Source organism: Culex quinquefasciatus, chromosome 1 (assembly GCF_015732765.1).
Source record: "Culex quinquefasciatus strain JHB chromosome 1, VPISU_Cqui_1.0_pri_paternal, whole genome shotgun sequence".
NCBI classification, from domain to species: domain Eukaryota; kingdom Metazoa; phylum Arthropoda; class Insecta; order Diptera; family Culicidae; genus Culex; species Culex quinquefasciatus.
Window position 1 is genome coordinate 10,808,253 of NC_051861.1, and position 24,939 is coordinate 10,833,191.

The window sequence follows — 24,939 nt, forward strand, 5'->3', positions numbered from 1 at the left end:
TATATTTCATAGCTCATACGTTTTTTTATTGTTTTGTAATATTTCTGCCGGGTATGTATTGTGAATAAATTATAGTTTTTTTTACACTTGTCATCCCATGCAATTGCAATGTGTTTTCCACCACATTTATGAACTATATTTATTTCATTAGTTTATAATAATTATAGTTTTTTTTCTTCTTTTTGTTATTTTGTAACGTGTCTGTGTGTGTGTTTTGTTTTTATTTAAACCTTATACTTTGCGGCTTGCTTCATACACTATAAAGAACAAACAAAAAATAATAACAAAGTGAAATAGAGGAATCTAAAAAATGGGGATGTATTAAAGCATTTGGGTGTGATGAAGGATTCATTCTGCTGCTTACGGGGTAAGGTTTGGTAAGATTCTTCCGGATTTTGTAAGGGTTAACTTTTAGGTTTTTTTTCTGTTTAGTGTCTCTACACATTCACACGCGGACATTGATGAATCAATTTTATTTCATGCTATAGATTTATGAGACGAATTAAAATATGAATTTTTCTTTTTTTCTTTTTTGCTTTGATTCACTACACTCTACCAGTTGTAATAAAAAATCTGCAAAAAACACTCGCGCTCCCTTTAATGGTTTTCGCCTTCGCACCCGGTTCCAAAAAGCTCGTCACAATAGGGCTTTTGATGCTTTGATCCCCCAAACAAAAAGAAACCGAAAACAAATCTCTCTTTCCTGATCGACAAACGGGTCACGCGGAAGAAATCATTCGGATGAACCTAAACTAATACAATTGATAGAATCAATCTACAAATCCTCCATATTTCTGTTCTCTAACTAATGGTTGCGCTGAATTAGAAGGGAAAAGGGAGGAGGCCAACGCAAAAAGAAACGGGGGAGGGGAATTTTCATCGCTCAACAATTTGTTCCGTTCCTCGTGCAGGACGTGTCGTCGTCGTCGTCGACACCCTTTCACCTAGTGGTACTCGTTGTGGGACGAAGGGCCTCAAAAACTGATGGCCGGATGCTGCGGAATGTCACACTCGCCCACCGTTACCCGGTACATCGCCATCTCACTGATTCCGTGGTAGTGCACGAAGGCGGCCACCAGCACCAGCACGTGGAAAATTTGATGCGATTGGAACTGAAAAAGAGTTTTATTTTACTGTTTGAGAAACGACAGACAAGAAAGAAACTATACTTACCCAGATATCACACTTGCCGGGGAACCATCTCTCCGGTACTCGCAGCGCGTAGAACAGCGCACCCAGGATGTACAGCAGGCCCATCAGAATCAGCCAACCCAAGCTGGCCTGGGAAACTTTGCTGATCCATCCCTCCATCAGGACGTAGTGAATGGCCGGAATGATGCCGGACAGGCCGAAGCTCATGAAGACACCTGCAGGTGATGGACAAGTATCAAGATACGAGAAATTACCCAGCGCGAAATTTGGAACCAACCCGCTCGCAATGGTCTCAGGTTCGGCTGGGAGAACTTGTCCCACAGGGAGGTGATGATCGACGTGATGCCCAGGACGATGACCACCGTAAGGTAGATCATTTTGTGCTTGTAGTGACAGTAGAAACCGTAGTACAGCCAAGGAACGAACGAACCCATGATGAGCAGCGCGATTCCGCAGTAGTCCAATCTGGGAGAGAACAAAACAGGAATGAAAGGGCTCGATGGCAGGCCGATTGAAGAGCTGTGAACGAATACTCACTTTGAAAACAGCTTGCCGACCATCTCCGAGTGGCAGCAGAGCGTGTGGAACGCAAACGAGAAGCCCAAACACACGATGGCCCCGATGAAGAAGGACAGGAAGATGAGCTTCTCTTGGAACTGGATTTCGAACGAGGGTCGCGTCAGGAAGTAAATGGCCACTCCGATGAACATTACGCAGCCGAGCAGGTGCGTCCAGATGTTGCCGGTTTCGGTGTGGATGCGAAAGATGGACTTGAAGCAGGCGCTAAAAGACGGCAGCGGAGGCCGGTGGCCCTTGTGGAGGAAGTCGTTGTCCTGGAGCCAGGCCGGAAGGTTCTTGAAGTGACACACCTTCCACGACGCTTCCCACACCTTCCGGACGAACTCTTCGGCCTGTTCGGCGGCATTGTGCGCCAACGCCCCGAGGTCGATCTCGTCCGACAGGACGCCGGCCTTGAGCACTTCTGTCATTTCGGCCTCGAGCAGCTGGGTGTCTTCGGGGGTCGACGGCAGCGGACAACCGACTCCGTCGTCTTCCTCCTCCTCCAGCTCGTCATCGTCGTCGAGCAGGTCAATGTCCTCTGACGCTAGCGAGTCTTCCTCCTCCGGTGACCACACGCGCCGCTTCCGGAGCTGGTAGTCCGGCTCGACGACGTTCAAAATGTCGTCGTCATCATCCGGCGTCGTTGCCGACGATGATCCGTTGTCCTTTAACCGTAGACTCGCCGGAACAATAATGCCGGCGTTCGATGGGCCCTGCAGCGGGGCGTTCAGCTCGTAACGTGACGTCATTTCTGAGGAAAGAAGGTGTCATTCAGTTATTCGATCGCGTCACGCGATTTGGTCATGGAAAAGTTGCAATTACATAATGGCAATCTTCAAATTGAATGATGCGCTCCAAGCGATAACAGGATGCGACTCGACCTTTTCTTTGTTCCTTTGCCTGTTTTACAATCTGGGAACTTCTACATTTGGTCGACCAAAAATGCGTTCGAAATTTTCTTACTGGGAATGTTAAAATGTCAAAACGATTACACGTTGCAATGATACTACCCAAAACAAAGGTTGTGTTAACACAAAAGTGAGTAATTTTGATTCTACACGAAATTTAAGCGAAATTTCTAATTCGCACTTCTACGTTCGTAAAGTGAGCTCACTTTTTCACGCCATTTATTTGTCGCAGCTTGTTCGTCCATCATCGTCAACGGCGCTAATCAATTTGTTTTGCCTCTGCATAAAGAAAAAAAAGTGTCGCACGTAACTCGACAAAGCTTCGCGGCAACCAAAGCCGCGAGCTATGCCTCGGTAATCGTTTTGACGTGAAGGTTGTTGCGATTATGGCAACTCAACTGTCAGATCGTGCCATAATAACGGGTCTTTCGACTACACGTTAATGCAAAATCACTTTTTAGCAGTGAACTTGAGAGTTTCTCCTTTTGGAAAATTTATGGCACTTACCAGCGAGCTCGCTTGTTTGTATTGGAATTGCATGAATAATTTAGTGGCTCCCCGGCTCTCCACCTGTTGGGGTGCTTGCCATTGATTTCGTATGAACGAGCTTGGAGCTTGGGCTGTGACGGGATCGATAAAATTACTGCTATCTATCGCACATGTTCATCGAGTGAGCCTCCGAGGTCGTCATATTTAATTCATGGCACATGGGGATTATTGCGGACAATTACTTCCGATTTAATGGCAAAGGTTGCTGACACACGCTATAAAAATGGACTCTAGGGCAACTAAACTAACGCGAAAAACTGTGCCAGTGAAATCGCAATGTTCAACCCGACGACCTTCGATTGCTAGCAGCAAAGCTCGTCGTGCATCCGACTGAAAATCGACTTTAACAGTTGCCGCCATTATGGCAAACTGACATTTCGTCAAAAACATATTGAAAGTGTTGCCAAGCCATTTGAAAATCTCTGATTGAACCCTGATCTAATCATAGTCCTAGACCTTGAGCTTTATTGCACCCAATCGAAGCAAGCTTTAATCCAGAACAGTATAATCATCGATAAATTACCGAGCTTGTCACCTGTGCGTGCGTGCCGTGTCACAATCACCGACGTGTTCAGTGCTGAAAAATTAATGGGTCCGTTCTTCGCTGCTTGCCTCTTCCAATCATAATTATTCAAACGGTCGTATGTAATTTTTCTATTTAAAAACAAACTTCACCCATCATCCCACCCGACAACACTGTCACTTGCAAAAGGGACACGAGACCTCATGGCCTACTGATTATTGCCCAACCGGTTGGTTTGGCCTCTGCACGCGGCCTGCTTCGATGCATCGCTTCGAAAATGTGCATTATTATTATGTGAATGTGTGCACATGTTGGCGACTGTGGTCGCTTTTTAGGCAAACGACGACGACGGTGTACTGCGGCAATTTTGTCCCACAACCACAAAGCGAACCAGGTTTTCCAGACGTACCTAACCTATATCGGAAGGGCTAAGCGCTGCTGTAAGAACGGCTTAGAGAGAGAGAGAGAGTCACGTGGCCCAGCCGGGCTTCTGATTGACGACCTTCTAGCGCTGCACAGTGTGCTAGAAATAATCACTCTTTGCTGCTATAATATACGGTCTAAGAGTGTTAGATTAAAGCGGGTATGAGATTACAAGTTCCGATTCGAGCGAACGGGTTTGTCAAAACAGACATTGTACTCATTGCAATCAGCCGGGAGTAAAAATAAAGTGATAAAGGGGGATCAAGTAACATTAGAGCGTTGACACACTGAAATTCCCCTATGGAAAAGGCAGACGGTCAGTGGTTAGAGGATTTAGCGGCTCAAAACCTTTAAAAATATAGAGATAATGCAGTTTGCAAACCTTTCACTGGATAATCTCAGTGCAACGTGCAAATAACAAAGGAACCTGTCAAATTTACCATAATGGCGTCCATCAAGTAGCGTCATTATGGCTTCCACTCACTGACAGTTATTTATTACCCATTTTTGGGTAATCGGGGTTTTCAAACGGATTGCGTACGCTCTAATTAAGTCAGACTCACTCGAAACGTCCAAGCTTCCAAAAATAGTCGTTTGCATCTCTTTGAGCGACAGCTAATGACGCCGGAGGGAAAGCACCAAACGCCCTTGGTCTAAAAATAACCTTTTCCATTACGTTAGCTGTGCGGTGGCGTTACATTGATTGCCTTTTTTGCATAATTGCTACTCAATCATTGAGCGCCCAACGGACCCGATACAAATCGAACCATAAAGCTCGGTGTAAAAATACCCTTCCGCTTAGCAAAGCAGAGCTTTGTTTTTGTTGACATCTAACCGATGGAATCGGGAAATAAAATAAAAACAAACTGTTTTCTTTCCCTTCCGCACAGAAATAGAACGCGCGCGCGATAAAATGGTGCGCCGTCAGTCAGAGTGCATGACTTCAAAAACCGAAAAAATGCGGTTGACGTGCTAAATTGAGGCCTTTGCACGAACCTCAAGCGCACCACCGACAAGTCGGTCGTAATAACAAATGATGATGGAGGAGCTAAAGGTCAACTGCCCCGTTTGATTGTCATTGCTTTTTGACGCGGCTTGTCAGGTCACGAAAGCGAAAAACTTCTACGGTCGTTACGGGACGCCCACCTGTCCAAACTGACACATGTAACGAGGTACCAGCTGTCAAACTTTGAATTTCGCTTCAATTTGCGTAACTAACTGGACAAAGAAGGGGGACTACTACGATGACAAACAAAGTTTGTTTTTTTCTAATGTACGATATCGACGAAACAACACCAACGCTACGCGTTGCTGATCGCAGTATGCGAGTGGAAATTCCTACTTCATTACCATACAGCCGTTGTTTTGTCTTTCCTAGTCGGTAGAGTAATTTGAAAATGTGTTCGTTTCTTTAAAAAAAACTTAAATAAGAATAACTTCCATTCAACAGAAAGAAAAAATGTTTTTAATTATTTTTCCAACAATTGTACAATAATTTGCAAATTACTCCATTTACATACAGAGTTGAAACGGTAAACAAATCACCCCAGCGAGAGTGTGACAACTCTTGCGACGCGCACGTTTTCTTGGTTTTATTTTGTATGTGTCTTGATTGGCGCGTGATGAGCTTTAACTGTTCTTTTATTTATTTATAAAAAAAACGTGTCCAAACATGCTACGAGTATGATCTCGTTTGTATGTAACGTTACACAAGAGGTCAAACATAACTGGTTCAAGGACAAATGTTTGAAAATATGTTTTTCTTGTTTTGTTAATAATAATGCTAATTTCTGAGTTATTTTAAATTCGATATCGTCTAAACTTCTTAATCAAGTTACTCATTCTGAGTTTTTTTTATGCAAATAAGGCTTTCTAGCCGAAACGAGTAACTTTGTGGAACCGTGCTATACGGAAAACAAACAGCTGTCACTTCAAACTCCCATTTTTTTTTTCAACCTTTTGTTGACTCAATGTCAGGCTATGTTTTAGCAAATGTCGATCTGACCATAATGAAACTGTGAAAATTAGGTTTAAATCATTAATACAAACAAAACTGTGTGGAAAACAAACCGATGCCCGCTTAGACTGTGTTCGCAGTAATTTTTATCGTTAGAAAGCCTTATAATTTATATGAGTAAGTTCGGTTTTACCGAAATCTGAGTAAAAATTACTCAATTACGTCTCAAATTTCCTGTTCACTCGTATGGCTTTCTGGGCGCAGTGAAAAAATATATAAATTCGATAAAATTTGGTCAAACGGTCATTTTGATCGAGTTCCACAATAGGGTTGGGAAAAAAAAGCCTGCGGTTTCGCTACCTTTTTCCAAGTAAGTAAGCATCAACATTTCCCGTGCTCCAAATCCTTATTCCTACCCCGGTGAATGGTGGAGATGGGAGCGGCCGGCAATGGATGGCTTTCGTGGTGTCCTGTGCTGGTAGAATTGGTTTTAATTCCCTTTAATCAATATCTAAGCAACCTGTGCTGGACAATCATCATTTATATATGACGAAATCCAGTCTGCAACCCACTAAGATCACCATCTCCATGCGAATGCGAATGCAGTGAAAACATATATAATAGAATAAAGTTTAATAAAGTTAATAAAGCATCTGGCAACACTGTCAAAAGTTAAGAACACTTAAATTCGTGAAATCCGAGCCAAACATTTCATTAGGGCACAAAACCAAAAACCACGATTCGAGAAAATCGCTTGCAAAAAGTGGACAACTTGTTTCAATTCCTATTTAAAAAAGAAGCGTGACTGATGGCATTTTTTACTGATGATACGGGTCCGGTGGTGTAGTGGAAGCCTCTCACCCCAGCAGGCCTGGGTTCAATCCCAGACGGACCCGGTGGCATTTTTCGAGACGAGATCACGCCTTCTATCGGATGGGGAAGTAAAACGTCGGTCCATTTGCGTAAAAGAGGTTTTGGGTGACTCACCACACTTAACCTTCGGACGCCTAGAAATGAACAGAAACTTGCAACAGAGACCACAAAACACCCGGGGGCCATAATGGGCCCTTTCTAAATGCAATTTCGAAGAGAACTGAAAGGGCACTAAAGCGCTGTCACCCGATTGTTGATTTTAATGATGTTTATCGCCCTATTGAAATGTTACTACGGATTTATCGGAAAATGTTGAAATCTGGAAACAGTTTTATATTTTATTTTTTTCCGTTAAAGCGGTGTATGCACTTCGGAAGGAATCGGTCAAGAAAAAAATCAAATTGGCAGCACCAGCAGCGCAAGCGAGTCAGAGAGGATGAAGAAAAGCCCCAAGAAATCGCTCCCTCTCCCTTGTTCTGCTGTTCGTAAAGCTATTTATTGACCCCTTTCCTTCCGATCTGCATACTAGCCTTAAACATCTAAAACCACTGATTAAATTAAAATTTTGTTCATCACTGGGTAGGTATTTAAAATATCTTTCCATTTGACCAAAGTTTGATAATTTGGCAACAATGTTACGAAATCGAAGTTTTGAGTGCAGTTTAAATAGCTTCGAACTGAGAAATCATTGAATGTAACTTAAGGTTCTTTTTGATTTCTTTGATAAGATTGAAAACCTGTGTTTCGAAGGATTTGTTTTAATAAATAATGTAAATAATTTGGCCGCAAACAAATAATTTAAAAATTCTGAAGGAGACTGACAATCGAATAAAAGGCATAACTCATTTTATCTGCTTTGTCCCGAATCGGCCGATTGCGTGTATGCATTATTCTCTTCTAATCTTCATTTTCCCCCCATTCACCTCATATTAAATCGCCTGGATTCGACTGTAATCAATTATCATTTACCTTCCGACTTGTTCTTTTTTATTGCGTTGCGTTGTGCCGATCTGCTGTTGCCGTGGAGAACCTCAATCCAGGTGTTCCACGTTCCAGCGATTGCACAAGAGTCTTCTCTTTTCTTGTTTTCTCTTCTTCAAGCGAATAAACTTACAAAAACATCAAAATTTCTTATGCTAATTCCAGGCTCTTCGAAATGACCTGCTTTCTTCGCGATCTTCGGTCGCCAACTTCTTGGAAACTGTTAAGATTTTTCTCTCTTTGTGTGTGCGTTGTGCCGAGGGGAGCTTCTGCCCTCGTCAACCGACGTGGAGCAGGGTCCAAAGGTCGATTTCGCCCCAAGCTTTTTTTCCTTCTACGATTTTGCCTTATTATTTTCTACGCAATCGAACAAACTCAACCCCGGAAGCCATTCCAAAAGGGTGGAAAATTTTCCCTTTTCGCAATCTCCGTGTGCGTGTGTGTTACGTGACGACGTTCCGGGGAACCACTTTTTTCCGAACACTCTTGAAAATGCACTTACTTCCTGGTGGTTTTACTTCTTCAGCCAACGAAAATAATATTCCTTTTCCTGGCGCGTTGGAGGGGCCCTTCAAACTGTCAGGCCCAAATATCCAGCACCGTGGGGGGAATGATGAAACTGGCTGCTTCACTGAGTTGCTGCTGCTGGTCACCACACACCGAGACGGAGAAAAATCGATCGAAGACTGAAAAGCCCGTTCCGCGATGACGACGACGACTGCTGGGCGCAGAAAAAAAACACAAAAGAGTTTGACATCCGTCAAAACTGACAGTGCGCAGGGTTGAGCATGGATGGGATGATGGCAAAGATCTGGGGCAAAATGGTCAGGCTGAATCGAGAAATTGGGTACTAAAGCTTAATTTTTATGTACAATCCCTGACTGAAAAGTCCGTCGGACGTCCGTCGTTTGTCGTCCGTGCAATAGTACGACGTCGCACGACAATGTCGCGCGACTTTCGCACGAATGTCAGACGTTTTTGCACCAAAATGTCGTATTTGTCGTACGATCGATAATCGAAATTGTTCGACATTGTCGTACGACATTCGACCGACGTCGCACGGTTTTGTTATTTAGGATGTCGTGCCTTTGTCGTGTGCTGTCATTTTGGTATTTTGAGGTTATTTTCAAAATAAAATTCACGTTGTTTATGTTTTTCATTATTTTTATTCATTTGTATTAGTTTGCACTGGCCTGGCACTTTGTTTTTAAAAAATTCACTATCACTGCAGCCATACTTCTCTTAATTTCGCTTAGTGACGGGATTGGCCGTTGCACAAGAAGGAAATACAAACCGACTCCTTTTGGTCCGACGATGGCCAACCACTTTTGGAAAGGATCTGCTTGTCTACCCTTCCAATGTTCGAGTGCTGCCCCTTGGGAAGTTTGTCCACCTCGATCGCCTTCACCCGGTGGATGTTCTCGGCCGAAAGTATCTCCAGGAAGAAGACTGAGTTTTGATAATTGCACTTTTGAGATTCCGCTAGAAGTCCAACACCACCAACGCATTTTCATTGTCCTTTTCCTCTTGCTGGTCCACGTCCAGCAAAAGCACTCTGGAAACTGTTTGTACAGAGCTGGAACGAATAAAATAATTTAAAAAAATTGCAGGATTCAAGAATTTAAAAATATTAAGACATGACGTGTTTTATAAATATTTTGCATTTCAAAATTTTGAGAAAGAAAGATTCATGTTTTGAAATTTTAAAGCTGACTTTCATTAGAATTGTTGGGTTTAAAAAAATTAAACATGATATGTTTGATTTTATTGTGGGTAGCAGTGAGGTTCTGATCTATCCAATGACAAAAATAAATATTTTCAAAATGCCGTTGCAAATATTTTTCAAAGTTAAGTTAAATAATATTTATAAAAAAAACCCCAAATAGTTGAAATCACAAAATTGTAAAAAATAAAAATAGATAATTTTAAAAACTTATTATCTAGTTTATTATTGTATTTTTTAGAATTACAAACCTCAAGATATTAGGAATCAGAAATTTTAAAAATGTTATAATATTAAAATATTAAAACGAAGAATTTTGAAAGTATTAAGACTATCAGGAATTTTAAAACTTCTAAATTATTTGGAATATTAAAACTTGAAGAATTAAAATACAATTTTCCAGAATATCCGAATGTAAGCACTTGTTTTTAGGATTTTCAAATACTAGATTTTAAGAGTTCTGTAAAGCCGAAAATTTCACAATTTTAGAATCTATGAATGTAGGAATTTAAGAATTTTATTATGTTTGTAGTTTATGTTTATGTTAGTAGTCTGGAGTTTTAGCATTTTTTTAATGCCACAATATATGTTATCTTGAGAATTTTATTAAAACTAGGAACATTAATTTTTTTCAAATTCTCAAGATTATAAATAACCTTGAATTTTCTCATTTCAAGATTCAATGGTTTTTTAAATTATGCAATTTGAAGAATTTTAAAAGAAGCAAGGAATGGAGCATTTCCATTCGAGCAGTTTTTGCTTTTTTCTACAATGTATTTCTTATTGAGCGAACTGTCAAAAACTGCTCGACTGCGGGTGCTCCATTGTGTAAATTTAAAAATTTAAGAATGTTGGAATTTTTTAACTTCAAATATTTATATATTTTTTGAATTAAAAATAAAAATTTATGGAATTTTAGATTGATAGTTTTAGGAATTTTAGAACCTTCGATTTTTTTAATTTAGGATTTCAGAAGTTAAGAATTTTGGAATTTTAAGAATTTTTAGTTTTTTTATTTCAGAACGAAAGAGTTATATATTTATTTATGTTTGGATTTTAAAATTTTAAATACATCATTTACCCTCCAAACTTTAAAAAAAACTTAATCTTTTTAGAATTTTTGAAATTAGGATTTCAGAAGTTAAGTTAAGAATTTTGAAATTTTAAGAATTATAAAATGAAAAAATCTTAAATTCAAAATTGTGCAATTTCAAATTGAATATTTTTCTTCGTCGAATTATAAGTTTTATGTTTATGTTTTGTTTTGCGTCATACAAACGCACTCCCAATACACCTCATCCAAAACACTACTCACCGGTTCCATTAACAAATTCTGGCTGTTTAGAAACGTCGCGGGAGTTTATTATTTCGTCCTCCTCCACCTTTTTATTCAAGCGGAACAGTGATTGACTCCCGAGCTTGAATGTTCCGTCTCCCTCCTTCTATTTCCGACACATTCAACACTCGGAAACTCCTTCTCCTTTGGGAATGCAACTTCCGCGGAAAGCAAAACACCAATCCGCTTTCTCAATCGCAGACCGATTCCTTCCGATACCGGAACATGGCCCACCGTCTTCGTCCTTCACAGCCACGACAACCGAAATCTGGAAATCCAGAACATAAGACTATGATTTGGCCGTTCGCCACTCCAGCCGAAACTTTCCGGAAAAGTAACACAATTTACCTGTCAATCGGTCAAAATCCTCCAGTAGCCCAACAGCAACGACAACTGGTTCAATTCGGTTGAAATCAAGTCCAAACAAGATCAGCTGAAGAGAACTGTCAAACTGTTTGCGTCGACGAAAATCGTGACGTCGAAATTAAGGAAAATCGATGGAAAAAACAATGTCGCGCATGTCGAGTGTTTGTCGTGCGTTTGTTGTCCTTTCGACCAATCATATCGAAACGGTAAAATCAAAACCGTGCGACAACTCGTACGACGTGCGACATTTTTCAAACAGGGCACTTACGTGAAATTGTCCGAGGATTCCGAATATGACAAAATTGAGACCAAAAAGTGCCGTTATGGCGGCCTACAGGGCAAAAACTAACGTTGTAAAATGTTTGTTCTAGAAAAATCGAAAAGCTATGAGAAAAACTGCGATTGGCCAAAAAGTTAACACCGTAGGCTTATAGTCCATGTAATTACCTATCTTTTGACCTATGGGAGTATGGGTGTTGGAGGCTGCTGCAAAAAGATATTAAGGTTTTAAAAAAATCCATTTTTGACAGTAATTTGCAAAAGCTAAGAGAAAAAGTCGAACCAATCCTGGATGTCTATGGCACATTTTAAAGGGCTTCAAAAGACCTTTCGAATTCATCTAAGAGAGTTGGAATTGATGAAGTTTTACGGAAATGCGAGCAATTTTAAGATTTTTCTGGTTTTTTGGACCTCAAACTTCAAAGCCCGTTTTACCCCACTTCCCTTTGTCGTAGAGGGCTCATATTTGGCATGAGTTCATCTCATGTATAGACAAACAAACGCTGAAAGTTTCATCCAAATCGGAGCACCTCGATACGACCTGTTACACATTGGTGAAAAACTCGCTCTTAAACTGTTTGCGGTCGTACAAAGGGTCATTGTACTCAGAAAAATAAGCTTTGTCGCTGTAAACAATCAGCAATCTAAGCTTCATTTTAGAATCCAACCTCGGACCCAATTAAAAGTGCAACACGGAGTTAAACTTTCTGTCAAGCTTCTGTGAAGTTTACCATGACAGTTGCGAACGTTGCGAAAGTTTAACTCCACGTTACCGGCTCACATCTCTCTTTTTAATTTCTCGATAAAATCGAAATTACCGAGATTAAAATCAGGATTACCCCTCAAAAAGGGTTCTATCTACCCAAGGCTGTATATCAAAGGTACTCGTCATCTTGCTTTGCATTAGTGTGAGTTCATGACTCCGTGCCACTAAAACCAAAACAATAACAAAAGAACAATGGGCCGTGCCAGGAAAACCAAAACATAAACAATGTCAATGTCAGTGGAGTGAGAGAGTCAGAGATAGCGATTTTGACAACCGCACTACTACACATTCAATCGCGAGTACCTTAGGTAGAAAGCCATGCTATCTACCCTTTATCTGTCAATACAAGGTAAACAAACCCTTTTTCAGGGTTACTTCCTCCCTTTTTAGGGGTACTTCTGATTTTGAGTGAATTTAATGAATTATCGAGAAATTAAAAGTGCAACATGGAGTTAAACTTTTTGTCCAGCTGTTATGAAGTTTGCTATGAGAGCTGTGAAAGTTTCACTCTATGTTACCGCACGCGTGCGTATGATTCTTCAAGCAATTTCAATATGGCGACTTGTATCAGAAGAAAGTGAGGCATTTTCGCTAGTTCTCACTGTTCTGTGTTCTGCGTGCACGTCCGCAAACATCGACCACACACATACCAACAGAAAGCGCCACCAAGAGGCAAATGGTGATTACGAATATTTTTGGCACTTTCGTTAAAAATATGTGGTTTTGCAAAAACAAATAACAGAACAAACTATTAAGTGTCGTTCGACTGTCAAACTTGTAATTCGTTGCTGATTTGTTCGAAAATTTGTTAAAAATAATAAGTTTTTTTGAAGCACCCCTTTTGGACGGACATTTCTGTTGTCACCTTCTGGTTCCTTGGATTGGCCATGCATAATTTCACAGTGTAATAAACAGGGCAGCTACCACCACGTAGCGCCACTGTTTCAAATGAGAAAATGATACAGGTTTTTCAGACGAGTTTCAATCCCGTGGTTACCGGCTCAAAACTCTCTTATTAATTTCTCGATGCAAATATTTATGTACAACGGTAAAAAACAGGATTAAAAACCAGTTTTTATCATATTTGTACATTTTAAAAAGGGCCACGAAGTTATTTTTTAAATTTATTTAAAATTTCATTTTAAATCTGTTGCTGTCGTACAAAGGGTAATTGTAATCAGAAAAATAAACTTAGTTGTTGTGAACACAATTTTTGGCTTGATTTTTTGTCCAATTAAAAAAAAGCAAAGCACTCCACTTTAACGACCCCCGATCTTTTGTGGCCTCTGCTCATTTCTAGGCGTCCAAAGGTTATGTGTGGTGAGTCACCCAAAACCCCTTTTACGCAAATGGACCGATGTTTTACTTCCCCATGCGCTAGAAGGCCAGGAAGATAAGACGGGAATCGAACCCACGCCCCCAAGCAACTTAGGGATCGGCAGCCGAAGCCAATTTCTTAAAAGTTCAAAACTCTTAACTCACCAAGCCACGATGGCGAGCACGATGGCCTGGTAGTTAGCATTACAATCCAAAGGACGGGGTATCGAACTCCGACGCAAGCGACTTTGATTTTGCGTTTATATTCCAAGGCTTTAGGACCATATCTAGAAATTAAAATAGGAGATGTGAGCCGGTAACATGGAGTGAAACTTTCCCAGCTGTAATGGAATACTTCACAGCAGCTTGACAGAAAGTTTAACCCTCTAACGCCCAGAGCTGTTTGCTTATCGTAAAAATAGTAAATCGCTTAATTTTGGTACAATAATGCTGGAAATACTTTACTTTGACCCACAAACATCGAATTGGGACAAAAAAGTAGAATTTGAAGTGGTTCACCAGAGCACCATCAGGAAGATGAGCATCTTTTTTTTTAAAATACAAAATCTCGTTTTCTTCAAATGTATTGGTTCATTTGTTTGAAAACGCTTTGAAATGTGTTAAAAACTACTTATTCTTTGCTGTAAGACCATATTTCTGAAGTATAAACTACAAATTCTAAAATCTCTGCATTTTCAGGTTTCTTTGATTGGCTCATTCAAAACCCACAAACAACCATTTTCATGAAAAATGAGGAAAATAATAAAACTATCGGTCTAATAACAATGTTTTGTCTTGTTTATGGTTAGTCAAAACATTTATAAACTTTTGTTTTGATAAAAATAAGCTTTTTCTGTAATTTAGAAAAAAAGTGCTCCTGAATATTTAGTTGCTCATATGCCTAGGTGGTGCTCTGGTGCACCAAATGAAAAAGGTTGAAAAACACTTAAAACCGGTCCAAAGTCACAATGTTATTCACAGGGGTTCTTGTCCAAGGTTCAAATGATAGCAAAACATTTTTTGTTTCATAAAATTTTGTGTTTGGTAATTTTTACGGGCTTTCGGAAACAGGTCTTATTTATTTACCTAAAATTGACCCATTTTTGTTTACATTTCACACTGTAACTTTGCTTGTGCTTAACCAAATTTGATGAAATTTGGGGAGATGTTAGTATACATTCTACATGAACACCTGCAACTTAAGAGGCAGTATTTGTAGATTCTGCTCGGTTTGTTCTAGAGGTCGTATCGAGGTGCTCCGAATTGGATGAAACTTTCAGGGTTTGTTTGTCTATACATGAGATGAACTCATGCCAAATATGAGCCCTCTACGACAAAGGGAAGTGGGGTAAAACGGACTTTGAAGTTTGAGGTCCAAAAAACATGAAAAATCTTAAAATTGCTCGCATTTCCGTAAAACTTCATCAATTCCAACTCTCTTAGATGCATTCGAATGGTCTTTTGAAGCCCTTCAAAATGTGCTATAGACGTCCAGGATTGGTTTGACTTTTTCTCATAGCTTTTGCAAATTACTGTTAAAAATGGATTTATTTAAAACCTTAATAACTTTTCCCAACAGCCACCAACACCCATACTCTCATAGGTCAAAAGTTAGGGAATTTCATGGACTATAAGCCTACAGTATTAACTTTTTGGCCAATTGCAGTTTTTCTCATAGTTTTACGGTTTTTCTAGAACAAACATTTTACAACGTTAGTTTTTGCCCTGTAGGCCTCCATAGCGGCACTTTTTGGTCTCAATTTTGTCATATTCGGAATCCTCGGACAATTTCACGTAAGTTAGAAGTATTGGAGTTGTAATATTGCTTTAAAAAATAATTAAATAAAACATTTTTGAAAAAAGAAATAGATCTTATTTACCCTATGCTCAATACGTCCAATGCTGTATCAAGTAGGCGAAAACTTGTTTTACCCTTAATCCGACAAAATGCTCAATAATATTTTAATTAATTCTAAATGGCATTTTTTACAATCAAATTCAAAATTACAACACCTCAACCTAATGTAAAATTTTCTGAGGATTCCGAATATGTCAAAATTGAGACCAAAAAGTGCCGCTATGGAGGCCTACAGGGCAAAAACTAACGTTGTAAAATGTTTGATCTAGAAAAACCGTAAAACTATGAGAAAAACTGCGATTGGCCAAAAAGTTAATACCGTAGGCTTATAGTCCATGAAATTCCCTAACTTTTGACCTATGGGAGTATGGGTGTTGGAGGCTGTTGGGAAAATTATTAAGGTTTTAAAAATCCATTTTTAACAGTAATTAGCAAAAGCTATGAGAAAAGTCAAACCAATCCTGGATGTCTATAGCACATTTTGAAGGGCTTCAAAAGACCATTCGAATGCATCTAAGAGAGTTGGAATTGATGAAGTTTTACGGAAATGCGAGCAATTTTAAGATTTTTATGTTTTTGACCTCAAACTTCAAAGTCCGTTTTACCCCACTTCCCTTTATCGTAGAGGGCTCATATTTGGCATGAGTTCATCTCATGTATAGACAAACAAACCCTGAAAGTTTCATCCAAATCGGAGCACCTCGATACGACCTGTTTCACATCGGTGAAAAACTCGCTCTTAAAGCACCATGAAAAGTTGTGTCAGTTCCGAGATATTTGAGTTCAAAGTTTTGGTGCTCTGGAGTAACCATGGGCGGGAGAGGGTTAACTCCATGTTGTACTTTTAATTTCTCGATAATTTTTTTTACCTTTTTGTTTTATTGTTGTTACTGGAATCGCATACGAACTGGTAAAAATCGATCTTAAATTTTGGATAAATAAAATCCTTTATCCAGAATCCCACCCCTGCACGTCAATTTGACAGTTCTCGAAAAAGCTTTGTTGTTGTGGGCTGCTGATGCACTTTTCAATGCATTTGTGTTTGTTTTCTTCGTTGGATGCACTTTTTCTGTCCATCGTCGTCGTTCTTTCGCAGTCTTCGCAGGTCATCAAAAAATTAGCTCAGCTCAGCTGCTTTTGTGCGGTGTGACCTCTCCTGTTCGTTGTCTGCTCGGTGACTGTCCGTTTTGTTGTTGAAATTTTGTTTCAAATCGAGCGGCTGGCTTATCACAAGTGAGTGTTTTTTTTCGTCTCTTTTTTGTTACTTTTTGTGCCCCTAGGTTTGGTTGGTTTTAGTAGCTTAAGTTAGTAGACTAGTATTTGTGTGTGCATCATCATCGTCATTAGAACGCAACACAAAAGCTGAAAGGAAAGACGAAAAAATCCTTGAGTTGAGAGAATCTTTCTTGCTTGCATTTCTCCTGCCTTTCAAAACAGCTCATCGTCGTTGGAAGCCACAGAAAAGTCTCTCCCTCTGGTACTGCTGCCCCCGGCAGACTATGGTCAGTCTGATTAGGAACTTTGGTTCAAACACGGTGAGTCAGTGTTGCTCTTGCTTTTGCCGTTCGATTAAGTTTACTAGAATCACGTAATTGCGTTCCGGACGGAATTTGTTCGGCGATCCGCCAGGGAATGAGTCACTACAAGCTAAAAGTCGTGTAACATCTTGTTCGATTCTTTTGCAGGGAGGTCGCTTTTTCGAGGATTCGTCTGTTGCTGTATCCGGAATCGCCAGCGGTAGGATGGAGGACGGCCAGCTGGACCCGATACTGGCCACCGAGGATGACGACGGCTTCCGGCCGCTCAAAACGGTGCCGGCTTTTAGGTGAGTCAATCTCGGCGCTGTGGTTTACCCAGAATGCAATGGCGATGTAGCGAATTGTCGGTGCATTTACATGTTATATTTATTGTTTTTTTTTTGCGTTTGAGACTTGGTGAAGATTTTCTTATCTTTGACCGAGGTGGATCGTCTCGTCTCAATGGCTTTTCTGGATTTTTTTTCGGACAAACGTGATTGAAAAAAAATCCCACCTGCAAATCAATTCCATTTAAATAGCTTTATTTATGGAAAATGTCCCGTTTATTTAAGTAACGAAGACTAACCAAAAAAATCCAAACTTGTCCACCCTCACAGCTTCCACCTGCTGATTTCGACCTGCATCTCGCTGACCGGGGTCATCCTGGCGGCCACCTGGCAGGACAGTTGCCGCTGCGAAGCGTACTTCATAATGCTGTACATGCGGGCCGCCTTTTGGTTGATTACTTTCGTAAGTTTGCATCAATCTATCTCGCAAACCCAGCTGATCAGTTTCCTTTTCTCCCCCCAGCTCATCGACCACTACGTCAAGCGCCACCACGAGAAGCTCCGGCTGGACGGGTACCACGACTTCCACCGGGCCACCACCGGCCACCGGGCCGTCCCGCTGCAGATCGTTTCCCTGTGGAACACGTTCCTGCTAGCGGTGCAAGCCCTCATCCAGCACTACTACGGCGATTCGTTCGCGGAAAAGTGCGTCGTCGTGGGTTTCCTCTCGCCGATCGTGTACATCACGATGTTCTGCTCGCTGGAAACGTTCGTGCTGGCCCTGGTCAACGGGTCGTACATCGGCAAGGTGGTGCGCTTCAACCGGACGGCGGCCCCGCCGGACGCCCTGCAGGGCAGCCGTGGCCACAGCAGCGGATCGTTGGGACTAACGCAGCGTGGACTGAGCACGACCGAACTGCTCGAGAAGCAGGCCGATCTGATCAACTATCTGAAGGACCACAACCTGAAGCTGAACCAGAAGATTATGCAGATGAATGCCGCCGTCCGGACGGTCACGTACCCGGGTTAAGCTGGGGGTGTGTGGTGGTTCCGTAAGGTAGGTCCGGTTGGTTCCCTTTTTTTCATGTCAGTGACGATTGAACAATGCCTTTCATTTTGATTAGATGAGTAAAATCATTGGACTGATCGTTTCATAAGTTGTAATTTGGCCATTTGAGAGTTGTTTAAAGGGGTCGATCGGCAATTATTGAAAAGAATTTACCCAACATGTTGGCTTAGTAGATTAGTAGTTAGAACTCCATGATTAACAAGATGGAGATGCCCTCTCGGATGTGACGTGAAGGCCCAGAGTAACGGAATGAACAAAAGAAAAAAAGCAAATATTTTTTGTTTACGAACAATAAAAGCAGTTGGTTTCAGTGTCTGTACATAAAAATTACAAAGCATACAAATTGTGTTACTATACTGGTTAAAACGTATCCTAAAATCCCAGAAGGAAAAAAACATCTGGAGTTTTTTTTTTTTTTTTTGAAAAGGTCCAATAAACCAAACTCCAGACATAATTTGATTGAAAAAAATGTTCTTGTTTGAAGGCTGGTACGGAGCTCGGAAGAAACGTAAGAAACGTAGTTCTTTTTTTCTTCCAGCGCTCTTTTGGGTCTGCTTAGTGCTGCCAAAATTGATGAAATTTCAAGCATACACTCACGAAAAGTAGCATTTATAGCGAAAGTTTCCTGGCAGCACTTGCTCACTCCAACAGGCGCTGCACCAGCATGTTATTTGCCTTCGTTCCTCGCTCGGTTTTCTTCAGCCTTCGATTGCAATGGGTATTCAAAATTCAAACGTCAAACGACTTGGCGCGTTTGTTTTTTTTATGGTGCTTGCTAATTATTTACATTTTTCGGGATTATTTTTCAAGTGAGTGACTAAGTAATGGTCAAAAGAACATGTTGCCGGTAGTTGGAAGCAATTTTATATCTTAAGAGCTTTGAAATCGTTAGCGCAAGTGTAAAGATATTGATGGCGACTTTCGTTAAGCAGTTAACCTCTGATCTTGCGTGTGGATGTGTGTGCCACCAAAATGATGAGAAATGGTCTCGCAAAATAGAAATAATGATCAAAATTGCATTAAATTTGATCTTTCTGGCCAGTAAATGGCATACTCGAGGCGGTGCTGTTGCTGGTAAGTTTATAGCCTAAATAGTATTTTTGGAGCATAAATCGAGCATCAAACTCTCCATATGACGAAGATAGGTGTTTGATTAGAAAGGGTATATTTCCCCTATTTTGCATTTTGATGAAAAAATCAAACAATTCAAGCAAAACATTGTAAAACGGCCATTGTCATTTTTCAAAACATTGAGAAAAACAAGAATGAAATTTGCAATTAGTTTTTCAATTCCTATTTCAAACCAATTAAGCAAACTGCGAAAATGATTTACACAACATGTGTAAAAATGGTATAGTTATGCATCCTTAAACTTAAATTGATGAAAAAATTGAATTATTACGATAAAATTGATGAAAAAGTAACATAAGCCCCGATCGATTGTTTTACTCGTGTGAGATCGTATTCAGCCCTTTGCGTTTTAGCGCCTTTGTAAAAATTGACAGTTTCGCTTTCCACATGGGCCCTGGGTCAAACAGGATGGCGGTTTGTTTTTGTTGTTCTTTTGTTTTTGGCCAAGCAGGCCAAATCCAAACAGATTCAGCTTTGCTGTTTGGTCTTTTGCAAGCAAAGTAATTTTATTTGGTTTTAAAAGCTTTTTTTCACTATTCGCGACCAGTTTTAAGTATTTTTGTGTGTAATAGAAGTCTGATCGCGATATTGAAGTGTTCGTAATCGATTTTCCAGTCAGAGTTACACCGGAGACGTCCCACGGTAAGATTTTCTAAAATTTGATTTTTGTCGATGTTATTTGATTAATCTCCACTTCATTTCAGATGTGCCAATGGCAATAATTTTTACAGCTAGCTGCTCCAAATTGTTTAAATCCTAACTCGTGCAATGTTTCGTCGGATCTGGGCCCAAATTGAACGTCCTGCCTTATTGGAAGGTGTCCATCGCATCGACGGCAGAATCGATCAAAAAGGCGTCGAGCATTTCCGGCTTCCCTTGGTATCGAGACTTAAGGCCCAAGCCACCATCCTCGAAGCCGGAAAATCACTTGGCCGTCTTGGTCGAATTGCTGAATGGTTCCTACGGGCTGGAGGCTTCGATGGTATGAGCGGCTCACCCGGAGAAAAAAGTGTACCTGCAGCGCGAAGTACTTTAGGCAGTATCATCGAAACGAAATGACCTGAAACGACCAAACATTGCGACACGGGATAGCGAACCGAAGAAATTTACCCGGTAATCAAAGACTTTTGCGCTAGTGAATGTGTTTTCCTAATGAAATTTAATAAAAGTATGTTTTACAAATGCTTTCAAGTGTTAAACATTTTTTAATGTGTAGCTATCTAGAAGAATCACAACGACGCACGTCTTGACGGGGTAGGAATTGACCAGAAATATACGAGAAATCTTATTTTGAGTAAAAATCGTTTGTTTTACCAATTTAAAACAAAGGGCCAAGCTTTGTTTTGATCTTTGTTTTGAACAACATCTTGTTTGTCCCTGAGACGATCACGGGTGCGAAAACAAAACAACTCAGTTTCCATATCGGACCTTTGAATCAAAGGGTCTATGTGGAAGTTGAAAATAAACAAAACGTAATAAACATTGGCCTTTTGTAAAATGTTATTTTTTTCACATAAAAATCAATTTTTAATGGTTTTCTCGATATGTAGTGGTAGTTTAAGACTAAAGGCATCGTTTGGAATAAAAATCCCGTCTGTTTACATTTTTGACTTAGGTCCTTTTACAATGTTTTGCTTGAATTTGGACTTGTCTAATTTGATGCGACTGAAAATTACAAACGTTAAAATAATTGGGTATTCTATATAATAAAACCATAATATAATCCTGAGGCCGAACCTCAAAACGCAGAATCTTAAAACGCCGAAAATGATTTAAAAGGACAGATTTAGTTTTTGACTCAGGATGAAATAAACATAAGGAAAAGTTATAAAAATAATCAATAATTTTCTGGCAAAAGAAAAAAATAAATAAATATATGCTTCATTTCAAAAAATTAACTTTTAATTTCGAAGATAGATAAAAAATCAGGAACCTGACAAAATATGTATTCAGAAATATTAAACAAAAATATAAAAATCAAGCTTTTCAAATTCAGAAAGTTTCAAAGTTCTACAATATGCATTCAAGTTTAGAAATTTTTAAAATTTTGATTTGATTTGAATTCAGAAATTTGGGTGTTCAAAAATACATGTACAGTCCAGACACAATTATCCGAAGGTTTCTTTGGGACTCCTGATAATCGAATCACGGACAAAAAATATTGTTTGCATAATTTTTTTTTTCATAATTTGAATATCCGAGTGAAATTTTTCCGAGACTTTCGGATAAAAGAGTCTGGACTGTATTCACAAACTAATATATTTATTTTTCTGATCCAGAATTTGAAAATTCAAACTTTCAAGAACCTAAAAATTCTGAAATTAAAAAAATCATAAACTTACCATTTGTAAATACAAAAATTTATAAAGTTAGAAAAATTTAGTAAAAACAACAATTAAGACATTTTAAATTTTGGGGATTTGAACAATTTTAAGAATTTAAGAATTGAAGAATTTAGTAATTTAAGAATTTAAGAATTTAAAAATTTAAGAATTTAAGAATTTAAGAATTTAAGAATTTAAGAATTTAAGAATTTAAGAATTTAAGAATTTAAGAATTTAAGAATTTAAGAATTTAAGAATTTAAGAATTTAAGGATTTAAGAATTTAAGAATTTAAGAATTTAAGAACTTAAGAATTTAAGAATTTAAGAATTCAAGAATTTAAGAATTTAAGAATTTAAGAATTTTAAGAATTTAAGAATTTAAGAATTTAAGAATTTAAGAATTTAAGAATTTAAGAATTTAAGAATTTAAGAATTTAAGAATTTAAGAATTTAAGAATTTAAGAATTTAAGAATTTAAGAATTTAAGAATTTGAGAATTTAAGAATTTAAGAATTTAAGAATTTAAGAATTTAAGAATTTAAGAATTTAAGAATTTAAGAATTTAAGAATTTAAGAATTTAAGAATTTAAGAATTTAAGAATTTAAGAATTTAAGAATTTAAGAATTTAAGAATTTAAGAATTTAAGAATTTAAGAATCTAAGAATCTAAGAATTTAAGAATTTAAGAATTTAAGAATTTAAGAATTTAAGAATTTAAGAATTTAAGAATTTAAGAATCTAAGAATCTAAGAATCTAAGAATTTAAGAATTTAAGAATTTAAGTTTACGAATTCTATTTATTTAGATAAGATCGTCGATTTAATTATTTAGGACAGTGTTCTGCAACGTACGTAGTATTGGAATAGTTGGTCTACTGAAAACGATCGCACAGCTTGGAATAATCATCGAGTTAAATCTAGAAGGCCTTTATATGAAGTGACCTCAGGTCTCTAAAGGGTTACAACACATACCACAAACTCCCTTAAAATCCCGATTTATACCACATGTCCATGACTTGAAAGAGCGATGGACTCGTGACAGCTACGGAAAGATCACCGTAACCGGTCAGTCCTTCTCGACGCGTCCACGACTCTGAAAGCACCTCACAGTAGCGCGACAATGGACAATGGACCGCCCGCGTCACAGCCCGAATCGGCGGAATCTGCCCCGGAGCATACCGACTCGGAGCAGCAGCAGCAGCCAGAAGAACATGGTGCCGATCCGAAGTCTGCCCCGAAGCCCAAACCCAAGCCGGTCAAGCGAACCAAGCACGAGAAAAAGCGGCCCAAACCAGCCCCCGAACCTCCGGTGCCACAGCCGGAACCTACGCCGCAACCGGATCCCGTCCCCGTTCCGGAGGTGCAGGTTGAACCGGCGCCGAAGCCCCCGACAAAACCCAGCGTTAGTGTGCAGATTCCGCGGGGCATCTCGCCGATCCCGGAAGTGGCCAACAAGCTGACTGAGTCGATCCTGCCGCGGCAGTCCAGTGTGGTGTCCGAGCCGGAGATCATCGGCGGCAGCAGCTTCAAGCCGTGGGCGTTGATCACCGCGTTCAGCGTGCACTGGATCGCGTCGTTCGCCATCTTGATCATCGGGCTAGCGATGACCTTGGTTCCGCCCAACGAGGCGTACTCGTGTCACGTGTACTTTGTTGTGGTTTATCTCCGGATGGTGTACTGGATCGGTACGTTCATCCAGCACGAGCTGATCAAGGCTCCGTGCCGGCGGTTGATCAACCAGAACTACAACCTGTACCGGGACATGATCTGCTACCGCAAGGCGCCGCTCAAGGTCGTCTCGCTCTGGAATGCGGTGCTGATCGCGGCCCAGGGTTACGCGGCTAAGCAGTTTCACGTGAGGGAGTACGGCGCGAACATTTGCAGCGCGATCGGTCCGGACATGACGCCGCAGCTGTTTATCGTGATCTTCTGCGGGCTGGAGACGATCATGCTGGGAATCTTCTACGTGCCGGCCATTAGTGAGTACGCCACATGAACCATATGATCCCATTGAAATGACCTTTGTTTCTTTTTTATTTTCGGTAGAACGTTTGCTCAAGTCGTTGACGTCTCAGGAGCAGGAGGAAGACATGTCCAACGGGACGCTCTCGAACCAGGACGAGATCCCGGTCAACTGGCGGCTGATGCGCCAGGCGGAGCAGATCAAGATTTTGACTGTGGCCAATCAGCAACTGAGGAGGGAGGCTTTGGACATTGGCGCGTTGGAGTAGGAGTGACATTTTGTTCTTTTTTTTTGTATCGCTGTTTACAGAAATTGTATACGTTTATTATCGTATTTTTGTATGGAAATATACAAACAATGTTGTTATTTGTTTATTAAACATTCGAACATTCTTAACTTTTTGTTTACTCGTTGAATCTCCTTGACCTGCTCGGCACACTGCATTAAGCGATCCTCGATCGTCAATTGCGGACGAATCTCCAAGGTTTTTAACCTAGCCGATCTCGTTTCGAACTCGTGCCTAGGTTCCGCTTGACAGGCAATCCCAATCAATTTCACTGTAAGATTTACCAAGCCTATTATTATTATGATTCGTGACCTTGGACTCTCTAAACACTTACCGAAGGCAGGCACGTAGAAAGTGGTAAGCGCCAGCAACTGCAGACCGCTGAATGCCACGATAAAAGTCTTTGCATTCTTCGCCGTTGGTCAAGCCGGACTCATGCTGAGGGTAGTGGTTGGAAACGTACTCCTGGGTCACGATCAGCACCGTATTCCACACGGACACGATCTGCAGCGGTCGCTTGCGGTAGATCGATAGCCGGCGGTACAGTCGATAGTCTTGACGCAGTATCTACCTACAAGAAGGCTTGATCAGATCGTTGACGGCATAGGTGCAGAAGCAGAGATACACGTCCGAGGGTGAACAGTCCAATGGCTACCAACCAGTGGAAGCTGCGAAAAGTGATCGATGCTCTTACCTGAAGATTTTCAAGATAAAAGAGGGCCGGAAGGTTTCTTCACACTGCGAAGACTCGTTGGAGATGCTTCGTCTATCAGAAGCATGTTGCGGCGAC

At 40.2% G+C, this 24,939-nt stretch overlaps 3 protein-coding genes and 1 long non-coding RNA gene across 8 annotated transcripts; 2 read left to right on the forward strand and 2 right to left on the reverse strand.

Moving 5' to 3' along the window:
* On the reverse strand, positions 1-8,638 carry LOC6033974 (adiponectin receptor protein). 2 transcript variants are annotated; one of them, XM_001844310.2, is made up of 5 exons: positions 8,430-8,638; positions 1,690-2,464; positions 1,430-1,617; positions 1,174-1,367; positions 1-1,112 (listed from the first exon to the last, which is right to left on the reverse strand). In XM_001844310.2, exons 2-5 carry the CDS (start codon positions 2,460-2,462, stop codon positions 975-977), a joined length of 1,293 nt encoding a protein of 430 aa, XP_001844362.1. In that variant the 5' UTR covers positions 2,463-2,464; positions 8,430-8,638; the 3' UTR covers positions 1-974. The 2 variants fall into 2 exon arrangements, with proteins under 2 accessions (XP_001844362.1, XP_038114471.1); XM_038258543.1 differs by lacking the exon at positions 8,430-8,638 and adding an exon at positions 7,916-8,393.
* An 824-nt stretch (positions 8,639-9,462) lies between these two features.
* Positions 9,463-11,513, reverse strand: LOC119765125. The gene is made up of 3 exons (XR_005276513.1): positions 11,335-11,513; positions 10,966-11,254; positions 9,463-9,503 (listed from the first exon to the last, which is right to left on the reverse strand). It is a non-coding gene; the product is annotated as an uncharacterized LOC119765125 (long non-coding RNA).
* Positions 11,514-16,587: 5,074 nt separating this feature from the next.
* Positions 16,588-18,784, forward strand: LOC6033972 (transmembrane protein 192). 4 transcript variants are annotated; one of them, XM_038248754.1, is made up of 6 exons: positions 16,589-16,805; positions 17,010-17,107; positions 17,258-17,397; positions 17,707-17,839; positions 17,900-18,433; positions 18,501-18,784. In XM_038248754.1, exons 2-5 carry the CDS (start codon positions 17,072-17,074, stop codon positions 18,404-18,406), a joined length of 816 nt encoding a protein of 271 aa, XP_038104682.1. In that variant the 5' UTR covers positions 16,589-16,805; positions 17,010-17,071; the 3' UTR covers positions 18,407-18,433; positions 18,501-18,784. The 4 variants fall into 4 exon arrangements, with proteins under 4 accessions (XP_038104683.1, XP_038104682.1, XP_038104680.1 ...); XM_038248752.1 differs by having other exon boundaries at positions 17,900-18,784; XM_038248755.1 differs by lacking the exon at positions 17,010-17,107 and having other exon boundaries at positions 16,588-16,805; positions 17,900-18,784.
* Positions 18,785-23,020: 4,236 nt separating this feature from the next.
* On the forward strand, positions 23,021-24,242 carry LOC6033971. Its single transcript, XM_001844307.2, has 2 exons — positions 23,021-23,879; positions 23,947-24,242. The coding sequence occupies exons 1-2, from the start codon at positions 23,021-23,023 to the stop codon at positions 24,129-24,131; spliced, it is 1,044 nt and encodes a 347-aa protein (XP_001844359.2). The 3' UTR covers positions 24,132-24,242.
* The last annotated feature ends 697 nt before the right edge of the window (positions 24,243-24,939 follow it).

Excerpts from the sequence above, each read along its gene's own strand:
- LOC6033974 (XM_001844310.2), bottom strand. The coding sequence starts at position 2,462 with ATGACGTCACGTTACGAGCTGAACGCCCCGCTGCAGGGCCCATCGAAC. Across the intron at positions 1,618-1,689 it reads GTCGGCAAGCTGTTTTCAAA|ATTGGACTACTGCGGAATCG; the intron begins GTGAGTATTCGT and ends GTTCTCTCCCAG. Across the intron at positions 1,368-1,429 it reads CCTGAGACCATTGCGAGCGG|GTGTCTTCATGAGCTTCGGC; the intron begins GTTGGTTCCAAA and ends CATCACCTGCAG.
- LOC6033972 (XM_038248752.1), top strand. The coding sequence starts at position 17,072 with ATGGTCAGTCTGATTAGGAACTTTGGTTCAAACACG. Across the intron at positions 17,108-17,257 it reads GGAACTTTGGTTCAAACACG|GGAGGTCGCTTTTTCGAGGA; the intron begins GTGAGTCAGTGT and ends ATTCTTTTGCAG. Across the intron at positions 17,398-17,706 it reads AAAACGGTGCCGGCTTTTAG|CTTCCACCTGCTGATTTCGA; the intron begins GTGAGTCAATCT and ends CCACCCTCACAG.
- LOC6033971 (XM_001844307.2), top strand. The coding sequence starts at position 23,021 with ATGGACAATGGACCGCCCGCGTCACAGCCCGAATCGGCGGAATCTGCC. Across the intron at positions 23,880-23,946 it reads CTTCTACGTGCCGGCCATTA|AACGTTTGCTCAAGTCGTTG; the intron begins GTGAGTACGCCA and ends TATTTTCGGTAG.